Genomic DNA, 15,874 nt, shown 5'->3' on the forward strand with positions numbered 1-15,874 from the left:
TAAAAATATTTTATTTTTTCTAGTTCATAGGAAAACTTTGCAGCAAGTAAAGCCTCAAGCACACAGTGTGGGCTTCCAAAAGAGGCCATGCCTTTGTGAGGAGCTCATGGGCTTGGACAAGAGGCTGAGAAAAAGAGCAGGAAGGAAACAGCCCTGGGGAGCTTCAGTGCTGGGACAGAAGAAATGATTTGGTGCTTGTACAGACAAGTGCTCACCAAATCCTGCACATCATTAATAATAATAATAATCATCTCTCTGCCCTCCCCTGCATCCGGTGGGAAATGCATCTTCCCCACGGAGAGGCTGTGCTAAATAAGGTTTGTCCTTCCCAGGGAGCAGCAGAGGTGGGAGGTGGACATTTGGGCTCCCATCTCTTTCCCAAAGGAAGGTCATTAAGCATACAGAATACATATGTTTTCCCTTCAGCAGCTGTTGGGTTTCTCAGCCCAAGAGCTGTAACAGGACCATGAGCTTTGGAAAATTTCTGCCTCCCACATCTGCCCCCCTCCCCACCAGCAGGGCTGCTGAATCAGCAAAATGGGATCGTGCAGCTGTGCCTCGTTAGGCCAGTGCTGCTAATTAAATATTGGCAAAAAATGGCTTCAAGTCAATAATCTTCATCTTCATCTGATGAATCAATCTTCATATGCTTTGGGGTGGTGACTTGGTGGAGGGTGAGACTGAACCTTCTTCTGGTGATGTTTCAAACCACCACTGCTGGGTTTGCAAGAGATGGTGGTCCTGCGAAATAAAACCCTGGCAGAACTTTCCTTTTCACTGAAGTGATGTGAAGACTTTCTGTGTCTCTAGATTGAAAGGGAATTGTTCTTTCCTCTACCTATTTATAGATAAAAATTGTGGGAGAATTTTTATTTGTAATTTTGTAGAGTCCCAGCCTTGCAGTGAGGTATCCTTACAGTGTGGTTCTGCTATTGCCTGGATGAAGAAGTGCCATGTAAAATGCAGTGTATTGACTTGGATTAGTTAATTAACTGATTGGAAATTTTCTTCCAGTTGAGGCTTTGTAAAATTTTGCACACAGGCTGTAGGATCCACCTGGGCATGTGGGAAAGACCTGGGTGTGGGAGAGAGAAAGGGGTAAAATAAACACAAGAGGGAGGAATGTGAACCTCAGGGGTGCTCCATTGGCACTGCCTGGGCTCTGTGGGCAGCAGGATGATCAGGGACATGGGGCCTGTTTGGGATGCTGCCCTTGCTCAGCTGTGCCCCTGTGTCTCCTTGCAGGCCCTCTGACGAAAATCACCCCTTGGTGAAGCCTGATGCCTACGTGAACAACCTGGCTGAGGCTGTGGACATCATCCTCCAGCAGCAGCAGCTGTAAATCCCAGCAGGAGCAGGGATGAGCCCTCACGTGCAGCCCCTCCATGGAACCACTTCATCCTCTCCCACCTCCATCTCACCTTAACAAACCCAGCCCAGGGTGGTGGGCACCCACCTTCCAAAATACTTCACATCGTGGTACTGAAATGATCTCCTGACCTCTTATCCAAGGGAACAGCAAACCTGCTGTCCTCTGGCAGGTCCTGAATGTCCTGCCCTTGGTGCCTGTGAGGGGCCTCAGCCTCCTCTGGGTGATGCTGGGGGGCTGCTCCCTCTTTTTGTCTTTGCTCACACTGGGGACCCAGCCTGGAGGTGGGAAACGGGGAACCCAGGCACCCCCTCATGAGTGGATTTACCTGTTTAACCCCGTGTCCTGTGTCTTTTGGGGTGCCTGAGATGGGCTGGGGGATGTCCTTGGGGGCTGATGGAGGCCACCAAGCTCTGGGGTCCTGTGTGTGCCTCGGGTGGCACAGAAGCCCTGGGGAGGGGGACAGCCCCACGTGCCTTGGCAAGGCAGGAATTGTGGTGCTGCCAGGATCAGCCCCTCTGGAGCAGCCCCAGGTGAGGGCACAGGAATCCAGTAACACTTTAGGGAATAACTGCACCGTCCTGTCAGGAATAAACCCTGTCCTTTGGATCTGGCTCTTTGTCATTGTGTTCAGTTGGATCAGCACTGGCAGGGATGTTTACAGGACCTGAAATGCTTTTCCCTACCTAGAAAAGCTGGAAAAGGCCATGGGGCTGAAGGTCTTTGCCTTCCTTCTGCAGGGGTGGGAGGGGGTGTGGGTTCCCTACCTCTCCCCATTAAAATCCTGGATGTGCAGTCCCTGTGCCAGGGAGCTGTGGGGCTGAGTCAGACACAGCTCCAGCTGAAAATGGACTTTCCACAAGGGCATGTAGTGATAGATCAGAGGGGAATAGCTTCAAAAGGGTAGATTTACATCGGATATTGGGAAGAAATTCTCCCTGTGAGGGTGGGAATACTCACCCCGGCACAGGTTGACCAGAGAAGCTGTGGCTGCTTCATTCCTGGCAGTGTCCAAGGCCAGGTTGGACAGCTCTGGGAGCAGCCTGGGACAGTGGAAGGTGTTCCTGCCCATGGCAGGGATGGAATAGGATGAGCTTTAAGGTCCCTTCCAGCCCAAACCATTCTGGGATTCTAGGATTCACTGAACATCGCCTGGGACTGATCCTGCCCCACGTGCCTGCTGAGAATTTGCTGCACCAGCTCAGCTCCAGCTCAGCCTCCTCCTGCTGCTAGGAGTGCTCAGCACATCCAGGGCCAGGACAGGCATGAGATTTGCATTTTTTTCCTAATCAGAATAAGGATTTTCAAAAGGACCTGCTCCCTGCCTCCAGGCATTGCAGCCCTTCCCCTGGGATTTTGGTTTCTCTCTGTCAGTTTTGCAGTGCAGCTGTTGCAGTGTGTGTGGTAACACCTGGCCACTCTGCACCTGGCAAGAGCATGGAAGGTCAAAAAATTAAAAGATTAGGGGTTGTTCCATCAAGTCCTCTGCCCACCCTCACTGACACATGGTAGTGTTTGCAAGGGTCACCTTTTAGAGGCAAAAGTCTCCTTTTAATCAACAAACCAGCAGCTCTGTACCCTCTTGGGCTTTGAGCAAGACTGTTTGGGCTTTAACCTGCTTCAGGTCTCCAAGGAACCATGGAAATCATGTAATTATGTTTGTGTTACCTATATTTAATATATATCCATACTCTCAGGCAGAATGTGCTGGCCACTGTCTACATCCAGCAGGAGGTAAAGGATAATTCCAGCTCTGTTTCCAGCAGTCCCAACAGCTGAAGATGACCCCTCTCACTGAAGGACACCAAAATGATGCTCCCTGTTTCTGGAGTGTTGGAACACTTGTTTTTCAGAGCAACCAGCTGGCCCTGGAGCTGCATAGCATCCCTTGGGGACAGCAGGGGAAAGGGGGCTGGGAATTAAGTTCTAATAAAATAAGCTACATCTGGGAAAATGACCTTCGTGCAGTTTTTTTTGGTCTGTTTTTGCATCTTTTCTCCTCTGGATAGTGGTTCAGCCAAAGTGTATGGTGCTGTCAGCATCCACACACATGGAAGGATGCTGTAAACCCTGGTCAAACGTTCAGGCTGTGATGGATCACTGAGAATTTCTTTTTTATCCCCTAATTCTTCCTTTTGTGTTCTATTATACTAAGCCTATCACTTCAATCTGATTAAGTTTAGGGAGATAAACATCCTGCCATCTGTCATGAAACTTTTTACACTGTTTGCTTGCTGGAGGAAGCGCAGCCCTTTTCCTTTTTGGGTTACAAAGGCTGCAGGGAGACCCTGCCCTGTTTCCCCAAGAACTTATTTAACACCCCCATGTGCCCTTGGGTTGCTGTGGGCTCTGAGTTAAGATTTGAGTTTCGATTTTATTTTAAGAGGCAGATATTATGTTTGTCCTTAAACACAAAGAAGGAGGTGCTACTTGGCACTTCAATTGGCATTTTGTTGTTTTTATCTTCGGCTGTGTTACAGCTAAATGACAGGCTGGGGGGGGAGGCATGGGAAATGTCCCCCCACAATGGGGAGGGTGCAGTGTGTCTGTCTGCATGTGAATATCACAAAATGTCCATTTTCTTGTGCAACCCATGGCTGGGACACCCTTCCTACACAGACACCCCAAGGGAGGGTCCTGGTTGAGGGCTTTCCTGACCTCCCACCCATTTTTTGGGACATCTCAGCACCTGTAGAGATGTCAAGGAGATCCAACCAGGAGAGGAGAAGAGGGTGCTCCATCAAACTCCAACCCCATCAAACTCCAACCAGTGCCACCACCCCAAGGATCAGCAATGTCCCCAAACCCTTGGACCCCACAGACGCGCCCAGCCACAGGGACAACACAGAGAGGCGAGACACAGGCCGGGGCTTATTGAACCAGGAAGCTTTATTTACACAGTAAAAGTAACAAGCAATTTCCTGAGATTGAGCTGCTCTAGTGCAATCAAGTCATGGAGGGGGCAGGAGCAGCCTCCTTGCCCACTGTGGAGGGGACACCTCGGGCAGCCCCTCCCGGGACACGCACGGCCCGCGGCGCTTGTGCAACTGCCAGCGAGACTTGGCTACTACAGGTCATAGCTTCAGAAGGCTTTGTTTTTATTCTTCTTCCCATTAATATTTTGTTTTGTTTTGTTTTGTTTTTGATTTGGCCATCCTCTTCTTTTTCTTTCTTGAACACCGAACCCACACACGCTGCAAAGCACTGCTACAATCCTAGAACATCCTACATCAGTCTGTTCGCCTGGGCAGCCAGGAGCTTTAAACAATGCACTTGAAACACAACTTTATTGGCCAAACAGGCTATGCTAGCACGTGGAAAAATTACAATCTATTTTACAAATGCTTCTTTTCCTCGGTTTCTTTTTTTTTTTTTTTTTTTATTATACTCTTTCATAGGACAGGCTCAAAGAGCTACATCTGCAAAACACACAGCAAACTCTTGTGTGCCTGCTAAGACTTTCTGTGTTAAAATCCTATTTTTTTTCAGGATGAAGAACCTTTATTGCTGCTGCCACAGCTCTGGTGTCATCCCAAAACGGCTGCTGCCCAGACTGGGTCACACCTTGGACAATCCACTGAGTCCCTTCACAATAATGAGCCTATTTTAGCTACCTAGCAAGGAATAACATCCCTTGTCTGCATATTACTTTAGTATCACATTCTGGCAGGCGGCAGGGGTTTGCCAGGGGGTTTGGGGGGCTCCCAAAGCATCTGTGTAACAGGTGAAGTTCTTTACAAACCAAGAACAAGACCCCCAGGGGATGCCCTGCTCTCCCACTGCGTAGGGGACGGATCTCCTGACACCAGGGGAGATCTTCTGCCACTTCTGACTTTACAATCAACAGGATGTCCCCTGAATCTGAGGCACATACTATATTATATTTAATATTTTTAATTACTTTATTTATATATATATTTATATATATATAAATCCACAAATGTCTTACCTCTACAGAGAGAGAGAGAGAGAGAAAAAAAAAATTAAAAGTAAGGCTTTCTTAAACTGAGAATAAGTACATGAAATCATACAAACCCAACAAGAAATACCCAACAGAACACCACTGTGGCCTCAAAACTGTCGCTAACTGTAGTCTGTGCCTACGCCAACGTGCCCAGTATAAGGCCATGACTCATTGGAGAAGCATTTTTAGTAAGGCAAACGGGTTGTGCTGAATGTAAACTGAATGCTACGGCTACGTCCAGGACAGCTGGGCTGTGGCCCAATGGCCACCAGGTCCAGGACAGCTGGGCCGTGGCCCATTGGCCACCTTCCCACTCTGGGGGGTTAGCATGGCACCAGGAGCAGCCCTTGGAAAGAAAACAGAAGCCCTTAGGAATTCCAGCCCTGGGGATGCCCACGCCAGAGCCCACCCGGAGCTCTGTGGTGGCAGAGAGCCATTTGGATTTGGGTGCATTTGCCCTTTTTTTTGCTCAGCTGAGGAGGTGCCCGTGGCCAGCAGGAGCTGTGCACCCCGAGATCAGGATGTGTCAGTGGTGGGGAGGGATGGATGGAGCATCAGGAAGACTCAAAGCCAAGAACTGTGCTGTGAGGGTGCCACTGCAGGGGCACGGACAGAGGGGCAGCAGCCTGGGAAAACACTGGCATGGCTGGACCCTCCACAACAGGAGGGATAAAAAATTAACCCAGGATATATTTTCTTCTAAGTGATGCAACAAGCGACACTTTAAAAGAGCTGGAGGTTTCCCCAAAATTAAAAGGCATCCCTGTCATCCCCTCCCCAAATACCTGGGGCTCGTCCTGCTTGCCTGGAGGGAGTGGACATGGCCACAGCCACCAGCAAAACCTCTGCAGTGCCAGGACAGGGGTAACAAACAATGGGTTCCACTGTGGTGGGAGATGCCACACACATCCCAAACCACTGTGGAAAAAAGTGCACTAACATAACCAGAAATGATGAATGAAATCTATACCAGCAGCTCTCAGTCTTTCTGAGTTGTGGACCCTCAAGGCATTGCCAGCAGGGGTGCTGAACCCCATTAAAATTGTCCTATCTTCAACTGCTCTTGATATCAAAGGTTTTTTTTCCTTTCTCGCGTTTGCAAAACTCAGGAAGTGACCCCTGAGCTTGAAGGAACCAGCAGAAGGAATCCAGAAGATGCTGGAAGCCATTTGTACAGCTTTCCTACAGCTTTAAACAAACAAACAAATAATAAAAAAATAAAACAAAAAAAAAAACCCAGAGGGAGAAAAAAAAAACATGTGTCCTTCTAAACCTGTTAGCAAGTGGACAGCTTATTTTTAGCAAAGAGAATTCATATCGTACAAACATAATGGTCACCACTTTATCTGTGCTTTAAAAAGGCACAGGAAGAGGAAAAGCTTTCAGTGCTGCTACCTGGATTTTCAGCCTCTTGCCAGCTGACTTTGTCAAGTAACCTCTCCACAATGTGCCTTGGGCAGGCAGCCCTTCACAGTAAAGCCAAAAAAAAGGGTGGCAGCCGTGCCCCGGGTAGCAAAGTGGCCACAGCTGCTGGTAAATGGGTAAACAGCCCAGCCCTGCTCAAAACAGGGTGTTGGGAACCCAAAGGAGGGTGGCACCGAGCCTGAGTATGTTTTTTTTTCCCAAAAGAGGTGAGAGAGGGGGATGGAAAGAAAAAAAATAGGGAAGGAAGGCATTTGAGCATCCCTGTCCAGCGCCCAGCAAGGACTACTGTGGATGCTGCCCCACGTGGGCCTGGGATCTGTCTAATTCCTCATCAGGAAAAGGAAAACTAGAAATAAAGGAGTAAAAATCCAGCTCTCGCCATTATTAAATTGAAGCAAAACACTTCACTTGTGATTTCCTTCTCATGGCACTGCCAGGGAGGGAGGGGAGTGCTGGGAGAAAAGGAACTGCGGCCACCCCGGCAGCCACCAGCCAGTGCTCGGTTTGCAAATCCCAATATTCTGCTTTTCCCTCCCTTTCTCCAGTCCCAGGGGTGGTGGTTTCTCCTTGTGCACCCCTTTCTGAACTAGCACAGGTGGGACCTGTGGGAACACGGCCAGCTCCATCAGCTCCCTATCCTGGAAAAGCCATTTACTCGTGGACTCTTGAGTTTTTGGCGATCCCCGTGCCCGGTTTCCCTGTGGGACAGGCACTTTCCTTTGACTGGCTGATCTCTGGCTACAGTAGTTACAAAGAATTTCAAGATTTACACACGCATGCACACAAATTCCTCTAAATACCTGATGAAATTTTGGCAAAGCTGCTTCGTCCCCTCCAGCAGGCAGGAGGGGAGCAGTGACAGGACCCCACAAACTTCGCTGGCAACGAGGAGCCCTCGGTGGCTCTGCTGGCAGCCCGCAGACCCCAGGGCGAGAAGAGCTGCTCCCTGCTCAGTTGTTTTCGATCTGCTCGATGTCTATCTCACCATCCAGCTGGAAGAGGCTCTCAGTGCCCGTCCCCCCGCTCCTCCAGGCCGCCCTGTCCTCCTCCTTCGCGGCGCTCTCCTCCTCCTCCTCGCAGGACAGGTCATCCCTGCTGGCCCGGTGGCCATCGGGCCTGGCCCGTGGTGGCTCTGGGACGGGGGTGCAGGCGGGGGTCCTGCCCGGCATCACCTCCGGGGCCGTGGTCCATGGCTGGGGGCCCGCCAGCCGCTGCGAGCCGTCCTCGGCCGTGGTGCTAAGGCAGCTGAGGCTGTTGAAAGTCTGGCGGTTCTGCAGGGACAAGGGGAGAGAGGCAGCTGAAACAGAGGCTGGGGAGAATACTGAAGATGGGATGGAAGTGGCAGCAGATCAGCTAGGAGTCTTCTTGACCCCAAATCCGAGCTCCCTCAGCCCAACAGGAACACTCAGCAGATCCTCAGGAGTTGGAGAGATGCTGCAATCCCTCACCTCCCCATCCATGGCCTCCTGATGCCTAGAGGAGCTGGAACAGAGGCTACACAGAGTTAAGGGGAATAAAATGGATATTTATTGAGAGGCCTTCAAAGGCCACACCCTGTCAGTGCCAGTGCCACAGTGTCTGGATGGCTCCAAGATGGAAACAAAAGATGGCTTGGTCACTAGATCTCACATTTTTATAGGTTTTAGTCCATTTGCATGCAGGAGTCAACTGTCCAATTAATAGCCTCAAACCATGAAGTTTTATCCTCCTTGCTTGCCTGCTTGCCCACCCTCCTCTTTTCATGTTGTTTATGCTTAGGGCCTGAAGTTTGAAGAAATTGTCCTTGAGTCCCCAGCTGGAATAGAACCGTTTTGTCTTCACCACCCAAGCACAACAGAAAAGCACACCCAAGCAGCACAGAAAAACTTAAAACTTAAGGCATCACCTTGCCCCTGCAAAAGGCAATGGCATCAAAGCCACTCCCAGCCTGCTCTGGATCTGTCCCATCACCATCTCCACCCCATGCATTGCCCTGTTCCATATGTAAGGCAGAATGGAGCTCACCAGAAATGAAGGAACGTTTCCAACAACTCCCTTTATCAGCCAAGAGAAACTACAGCCCCTTCTTTAAGCAGCTGGAGCTTTTGTCCTGCTAAACCCTCCTCTGTGATGGCTCATGGCTGCTCCCCTCACTAAAGAGCAGGCGAGCACAGTTATCTGCTCCTAGAGTCTCCATGCCTGGTTACCTTGGCCAGAAACTTGGGTTTAGTTTATGTACTGTCACGTCTTCTAAACAGTTTCAAACTCTGAGAACGACAAGGAGCATGCAGGCATTCCAAACCCTCTGGAGCAGAGCACGCAGAACCTCCCAGGGATGCAGTCTGGTCATGAGTGTGTTCACCTGCCAGGGAATGCCTTTAGCCCGGGTTGGTTTTTAAAAGAGCAACCCAAACCCTGATTACTGAGTGCCAATGGAAATAACGAGGCGATCCCAGTGGCAGAGTGTGTGATCTGAGCAGGAGGAGACTGAGGAGGATCTCAGCAGCTTGTGGAGCCTCTCATCAAGCCAGAGTGTGATGGTGTGTTCACTTCTGAACTGAATGGAAATGCAATAAATACCTGGCAGGAAGGCAGCCCCTCACTAGCTGTTGGTGTTCACCTGTTATTGGTCAGTTTTGGGTCCCTCATGACAAGAAAGAGGGGCTGGATAGTGTCCAGAGAAAGGAATGGAGCCAGGGAAGGGTCTGGAGCACCAGGAGCAGCTAAGGGAGCCAGGAGAACTTGAGTACCCAAAAGAGCATTGGTGACACAGAGTGACAGGGCCTGCTGCTCTAGCTGCTCTGGCTGGCCCAATTCAGGACCAAACACACAGCCTGAGACACAACCTTGCTCCAAAACATCCCCACTGGCATTCCCAGGGAATGAGGCACATTTGCTTGAGGGTTTTTTCATTCAAATCCAGGTAAGCTGGGAGCAATTTCACCAAAATAAGTTACCCCAGGCTGTAAATGAAGGAAGATCACCCATTTACACAGCCCCTAAGGGAGATGCAGGGCTCTGCATCGCACCCCAGTCAGTTCTTAACAAATCAAAGGGCCTTGAGCTGAGCTGAACCCATGGACCATTGCTCAGAAGCTTTGGGTGCTGCACTACCCCATGCACACGATAAAAAATGTCATTGCAGAGGCTGCTCTATCTAAACAGAGAAGTTCCTGCTGCCCCAGGAGGAGCTGGCCACAGCCCAAGCTGGGGGAAGCTATATTTCACATGGCCTTCAGTTTCTGAAACCTTCAAAAACCCACAAGCCCCAAGCCGGTGTGAAAAAAAGGGCATTTGTTCTCTAATTATGCAACTGCAACCAGTCCTCACGTCATTCTGGTCATATTTCTTTTAATCCTAGCCATGCCTCTGTCTTCTGGGTGCTGAGCATGCAACAGCTTCAGGCAGAGAGCTGCAAACTGTGGTTAATGGACAACTCATAATTACCACTGGAGAAGGCCCGAGGACATAGTAGAAATATTTTCTAAGCACTTCACAAAATTTGCAAGCATATTTCCAACAGTGATTTAGGGACTTGAAAAGCCTAGGTCTCCTGAAAGTCAACAGTCCTCTCAGAAGTGCAAATCCCTTCTACAAACAAAACGCTGGCACTTTTGGGAATGTTAACTTTTCTCCTTAATTGAGCTCCTCTCCTGGATCTGGCACTTCCCCAGGGTTTGGTACCCAGGTGTGGACATGCTGGGCTGTTGCAGGTGAGACAGAGCATCCTGAGAGGATGGGAGATGCTCTCCAGTGCTTCAGAGGAGATGAGTGATTCCTGTGGTGGTGAATGAAGGAGGATGCAGACTGGAGAGCAACTCAAGAGGTCCACAGCACATTCTTCCCATCCAAAAGAAAAACATTTCCAAGTTTGGACGTGTCTCAGGGAACAGCCATGAAGTTACTTGACCTTCAGGGAAATTCTGCATTTTATGGGACTTTGGCAAGACAACCAAGCCAACAGGTTCATTTTCCCTGTTCAAATCCACACACGCTGCAACCCTTGAGCCATTCCAAGGAATGCAAGAGGATGGAAAACCCCTCCTGATGGTCATGGTGCTGCCAGTGCTGTGGCAGCTGCTGGTGGAGGAAGGCCACGTGCAGAGGGTGCTGGGCAGGGATGCTCCCTCTGAGGCAGGTTTGACAGCTCAGAAAGCAAATTTTCATAGGCACTGGCTGCCACAAAATCCCACAGCTCGCCTTGGCAGGGGCTGGGGTCAGGAGGGTCCCCTCAGTGATCACCAAGCCAGCATTCCATGGGCTGTGGAGCAGCGGTGGATCAGCCACCACCATCAATGTAATGTTTGTCTGCAGCCCTTCCAGAGCTCTTTGCTCATTTTTTAATTTACTGGGTGAATTTAGCACGTGCTGAGGTGCTGAGCTGGCAAAACCAGGCAGTCAGGTCCTCTATTGATGTCAGAAAAGAGCAAGTTTGGTGGCACAATGCAGCGTTTGTTCCCCATAGCCAGGCAGCCCTGGGCCACTCTGAGCCTCTCCACAACCTTGGCCTCCAGTGCCAGACAAAAAGAGGTATCAGGCACCTCAAATCCTGTTGGTCTCAGGGAAACTGTGGGAATCCAACACAGATGGCTTTTGGGAGATGTTTCTGGCCATCCTGACTTCACCCAGCAAGCACCTGTAATGCACCTTACACACAAACCACCCTTACATTACTGACCACAAGGACCCATTTTTGACTATTTGAGCTGCTGGTTTTTCTTCTCCCAAATCTTCCCAAAGCTGCCTTAATCCAGAACATAGGGAAAGCCCTCTGAGAGAAAACGAGGTGTTACTAATGGAAGTACTTGAAAAATCATCTAAAAATACATAAATAAGAAATTCTCGGTCACTTGGAATAAGCTGCAGGGTTGCTCCAGAACAAAGCCCTTCTTGCCTGCTGGTGATCAAGATCTCTTTCCCACAGGGCTTCATGATGCTCCACACTGTGCAGGGAGCAAGGCTACAGTCAGAGAAGGCTGCAGGAACCGTCTCACCCCTCACATCCATCGTTTTCCTCAGGTTTTCCCTCCCCTTAGGCACGTGTTCCCATCAGAGGCTGCAGGGCCCCGACAGCAAGCTGGAGAAATCCCTGAGCACCATCCCTCCATCTGACTCTTCCCATGTAGAACACCCAGCTGTGAGCTCTTCCCCAAAACACATCCCTGCAAACACGGAGGCTCTACCAGAACAAATATTATCAGGGCTGTGGTCCCTGCGGTGATCACGGCTTTTGCTCAAACACATTTTTTTATTTTATCCACCGTGCCAGGTGATTGCCGCAATTTTCCCGGGAAAGGTGTAACGCTACAAGCTGTCAGCAGCACGGGCCCTACCTCCCAAGCTGTCATCACCTCCTGTTAGCACACTGGGCCACAGTTGCTTCAGAAAGATGAAAATAACCCGGTGCCAGAAGGGAAGGGGGAAGCGGGCAGCGAGCTCCATGTGGGAATGATGAGCCTCTGCCAGCCCTCCCGAGCCAGCAAAGTCACCTCCACTGGGGGATTCTCCTCCTGGCTCAGGTTTAAATCACTCTCCGAGGCAAACATCTCCTGTAAAACACCTTCAGCTGAGTTGTTATCTTTATATCGTTACATACAAATGCTTTGGTTGTTCGCATCGCGGTAAATCCTGCCTGGCATTTGTGCCAGGGAAAGAGCTCATCCGTGCTGCTGAGGAGGAGGGAGAGGTGCTTGAGACTGGAAAATGAGACTGGACTCGATTTGGTTTTTAAGCTCTGCAGGACTTCATTATGGCAGCTGCTGTGATTTGGGCCATGCACACACACACACACACATCACTCGGGTTCAAAGCTCTGCACTGCCTTTAAGGCACCCACAATCTTCTCCAGCTCCATCCCCAGGCTGGTGTCCTGGTGAGTGGAAATGGAAGGGACACGGGGAGGAAGCTGCAGCAAGCCTGGCTTAATCCTGAGGCTCCAAGAACCAATTCTCCTCTTTGTAACAAAGGAGCATCTCAGCAGCTTTGCCAGCAGGTCCAGGCTGCAGCACTGGCACAAACACATGCCAATACCCCAGTCTCACCAGCACCTCCCTTGCTGCAGTTTGGCCTCCCCAAAAAGAGGCAGACACAGCCAGCTTGCCCCAAGGAGCACTGGTGACCACTGCCCCACGTGGCTTCCAGTATCAACACTGCCTCTGGGGGAAGGTCAGGGGGCTTGCACCGAGCCTGTCCTCTCACAGAAGGAGCCTTTGAGTGATGAAGTGTTGGGAAAGAAGTGCTGGAATACCTGAGGAAGGAAAACACAGGAGGCAGTGATGGGGGTGTGAAAAGCAAAAGGAGCCCGTGTGCCTGGTGCAGAGCAGAGCTGGGTTAGATGCAGTGTTGCCGTGTCAGGGAGCTCAAACTCATCTGCTACTCTATTTTCTTTAAAAATTTTATCTATGGAGGCATTGAGTAGCTCACAGGCAGCCCCACAGGCTCCACCAGGCCAAGGTGCTACAGAACGTGCCTGCAGCAGCATCTCAGAACAGGGGATGGCTCCCTGCCCTGCTCCTGGTGGGTACCACATTCCTGCCCTGGTTTTCAGGGTCTGCCTTCCCAGCTTTCCCCTTCTCACTCACTAAAGAACAACCTTTACTCAGCCCCAATCCTCATTTTGCAACAGGCACCAGTGCTTATTTGGTGCACTCAAAGCTTTAGCAGATAATTTTGCTTTTATTCTGTTTGATGTGAAAACCAGCTTTCACGAGCAGGCTCAGAAATATCTATTATCTTCCCAAGTCACTTCACACCACAGTATTAAACAAACCAAACCAAAAAAAGCAAGAAGGAGGCTCTAAGTCATTAGTACTGATGCTGCCTTTGGAGCCTGTGGAGACAATTTGGGTTTACTCACAGTTCTGCTCTTGTCCTTGGAGTATGTAGCTGCTTCAGTGCCAGTGAGGATGTTCAGGAAGATTCCATTAAGTGCAAAAGAAAAAGCTGTTGTATCACCCACCAGTGGGAATTCCTGTGGTGCTACAGAGCCCCAGGGAGATGCTGGAGAGGTGAATCCCAGAAATCATGGAGAAATACAGCAGGCACAGCAATGCAGGGGATCAGAGAGCAGTGAACACCACTCTGGGGCTCCACTGTCCCAGCCAAGCACAGCATCCCACACGTGGGGACTCAGTCCCAGCACAGCCTCCCAACCCATTCCTATTCATAATAATAATTGGAGGAAACCCTTATTTCCTGCCAAGAACAAATATTTTCCCTAACAGACACCGAACCCTTTGCTATGAGCTGGAAAAATCCATTTGCTCAGACAGGTCATTAGTGATCACTGTGTATTTATTTATTTACAGGTTGCCCTTCCCAGCCTTTCACCTCTGCCTTCTCCTGTGCATCCTCTTGGGATGCAGATCCCTGGAGCTCTGCAGCCCCTCATGCCAACACTCAGCACTGCCAGTGCTCAGTGGGGACAGTGGCAGTTCTCCAGTGATGGTTTTGTAATGCCATAGATTTCAGTGGAAAAGGGTGAACCTGACTCGTCCCCAGAGCTGCCAAAACTCCAGGATTTGGAGTGGCTCATCTTTGGGGAAACTCAACGATTAGACTTGTCCCAAATCAGGATGAAACATCACTAACATGGAATTACTCTTTTTTCTCAGCCCTATTCCATTTCATACTCCATAATTTCCAGCACAGAAGTAACTTTTCTGTTATGCCACTGTGGTTCTCACTTCAAGGCCTAAATGATGAGGCAAGACCTTATAAAGATTAAAACCAAACTTCATGTCACTGCTTCAGCAGCACTGAAAAGAGAATACCAGCAAGTAAAGGGATAAAATCTCATTGTGGATGACCAAAAATCCACAGTGTGTGGCACCTGCACCCACTGTCCCCACCTACCATGACCTCCTGCAAATCCAATGCAGACTTGAAATACATCTCACTTTTCTGTCACAGCCTCGACCTCAGGCTAACCCTGAGCATCTTTCTCTGGAAAGGAAAAATGAAGGGCATTTCTTTATTCATTTATTTATTTATTTATTTAGCACCATTTACATGAAGCACATTTATTTATTTATTTATTTATTTACTTACTTACTTACTTACTTAGCACCATTTACTGAGATGCTTTGCCTTCCTGAAATGCTTTGTGAGATTTCTACAAGGCAAGTGGTTCCAACCAACTCCCAGTAGCTCCTATCTAACCCAGTAGCTCCTAGAGTGCTGGGGGTTTTTTTGTAAACCATCATGAAAAATCCCTTTTGGCATTTTTGAGCCAAAATGCCACTTTTGAGCATGCCAGCTCCTTCCAGTGTGAATCTCTGTGCTTTCTCAAAGCTGTTTTTTGGAGTCACACAGCATACAAGCCTGGGGACAGGAGGGTTAATCAGCACGTGGTGAATCAGATGTGCATCCTCGGGATACAATTGGATTTTGTCCATGCTTGGGACAGACACTGCCAAGCTTTGTTTGTGTTCCCAGCCCTGTCCTCCCATGTGAGTGTGAACAACGGGTGCAACACTCAACCCTGCATCCCTGGGCCTGGTGGTGGGATGGAGCTGGGAGCAGGGGATGCAGGATGGAGGCAAGACAGGAGATACAGCCAGGAGCAGGAGATGGAATTGGATGGAAATGGGAGAGACCTTAAAGCCCTTTCCTGTGCCTGAAGGTGCTGCACCAGAGCTGGAGAGGGAATTTAGACAAGGGAGTGACAGGATAAGGGGGAATGCCTTCATACTCCCATAGGGCAGGGTTAGATGGGATTTTGGGAAGAAATTGATCCCTGGGAGGGTGGGGAGGCCCTGGCACAGGGTGCCCAGAGCAGCTGTGGCTGCCCCTGGCAGTGTCCAAGGCCAGGTTGGATGGGACTTGGAGCAACCTGGGCTGGTGGAAGGTGTCCCTCCCACCTTCAAACCAGCCAGTTTCTTTTGATTCTCAACCAAAGGCTTTTTCCCACCAAGCCACAACCTGACCTTTGCAGACTCTCATTCCTGTTTATTTAAAAAACACTGGGGCTTGGAAGCTGGAGTCTCTCTCAGAAGTTACATCAATAGCAAACTATTTCCTGGGATACGTATGGAATTTAAAACCTCCAGTTTTTTGCCTATCGCTACATTTGGAAATATTTGTCACCGGCTCGAGTGGGTGCTGACGCCAACCAAGATCACTGCCACCTCTCCTGC

At 49.7% G+C, this 15,874-nt stretch overlaps 2 protein-coding genes across 7 annotated transcripts in view; one reads left to right on the forward strand and one right to left on the reverse strand.

The window, feature by feature from the left end:
• LHPP (phospholysine phosphohistidine inorganic pyrophosphate phosphatase) overlaps window positions 1-1,983 on the forward strand; it is a 72,259-nt gene extending 70,276 nt beyond the window's left edge. For both annotated transcript variants that reach the window (XM_014879611.2, XM_088169431.1), the window contains one exon: window positions 1,246-1,983. In XM_014879611.2, coding sequence (XP_014735097.1) covers window positions 1,246-1,342 — 97 coding nt within the window. In that variant the 3' untranslated portion in view covers window positions 1,343-1,983. The remainder of the gene's footprint in view (window positions 1-1,245) is intronic.
• Window positions 1,984-4,240: 2,257 nt separating this feature from the next.
• The window catches only part of FAM53B (family with sequence similarity 53 member B), a 44,954-nt gene continuing 33,320 nt past the window's right edge, over window positions 4,241-15,874 (reverse strand). For all 5 annotated transcript variants that reach the window (XM_088169429.1, XM_088169427.1, XM_014879610.2 and 2 more), the window contains one exon: window positions 4,241-8,029. In XM_088169429.1, the coding sequence (XP_088025555.1) occupies window positions 7,709-8,029 (321 nt within the window). In that variant the 3' untranslated portion in view covers window positions 4,241-7,708. The remainder of the gene's footprint in view (window positions 8,030-15,874) is intronic.

This window comes from Sturnus vulgaris, chromosome 8 (genome assembly GCF_052056855.1).
Source record: "Sturnus vulgaris isolate bStuVul1 chromosome 8, bStuVul1.hap1, whole genome shotgun sequence".
Lineage (NCBI taxonomy): Eukaryota > Metazoa > Chordata > Aves > Passeriformes > Sturnidae > Sturnus > Sturnus vulgaris.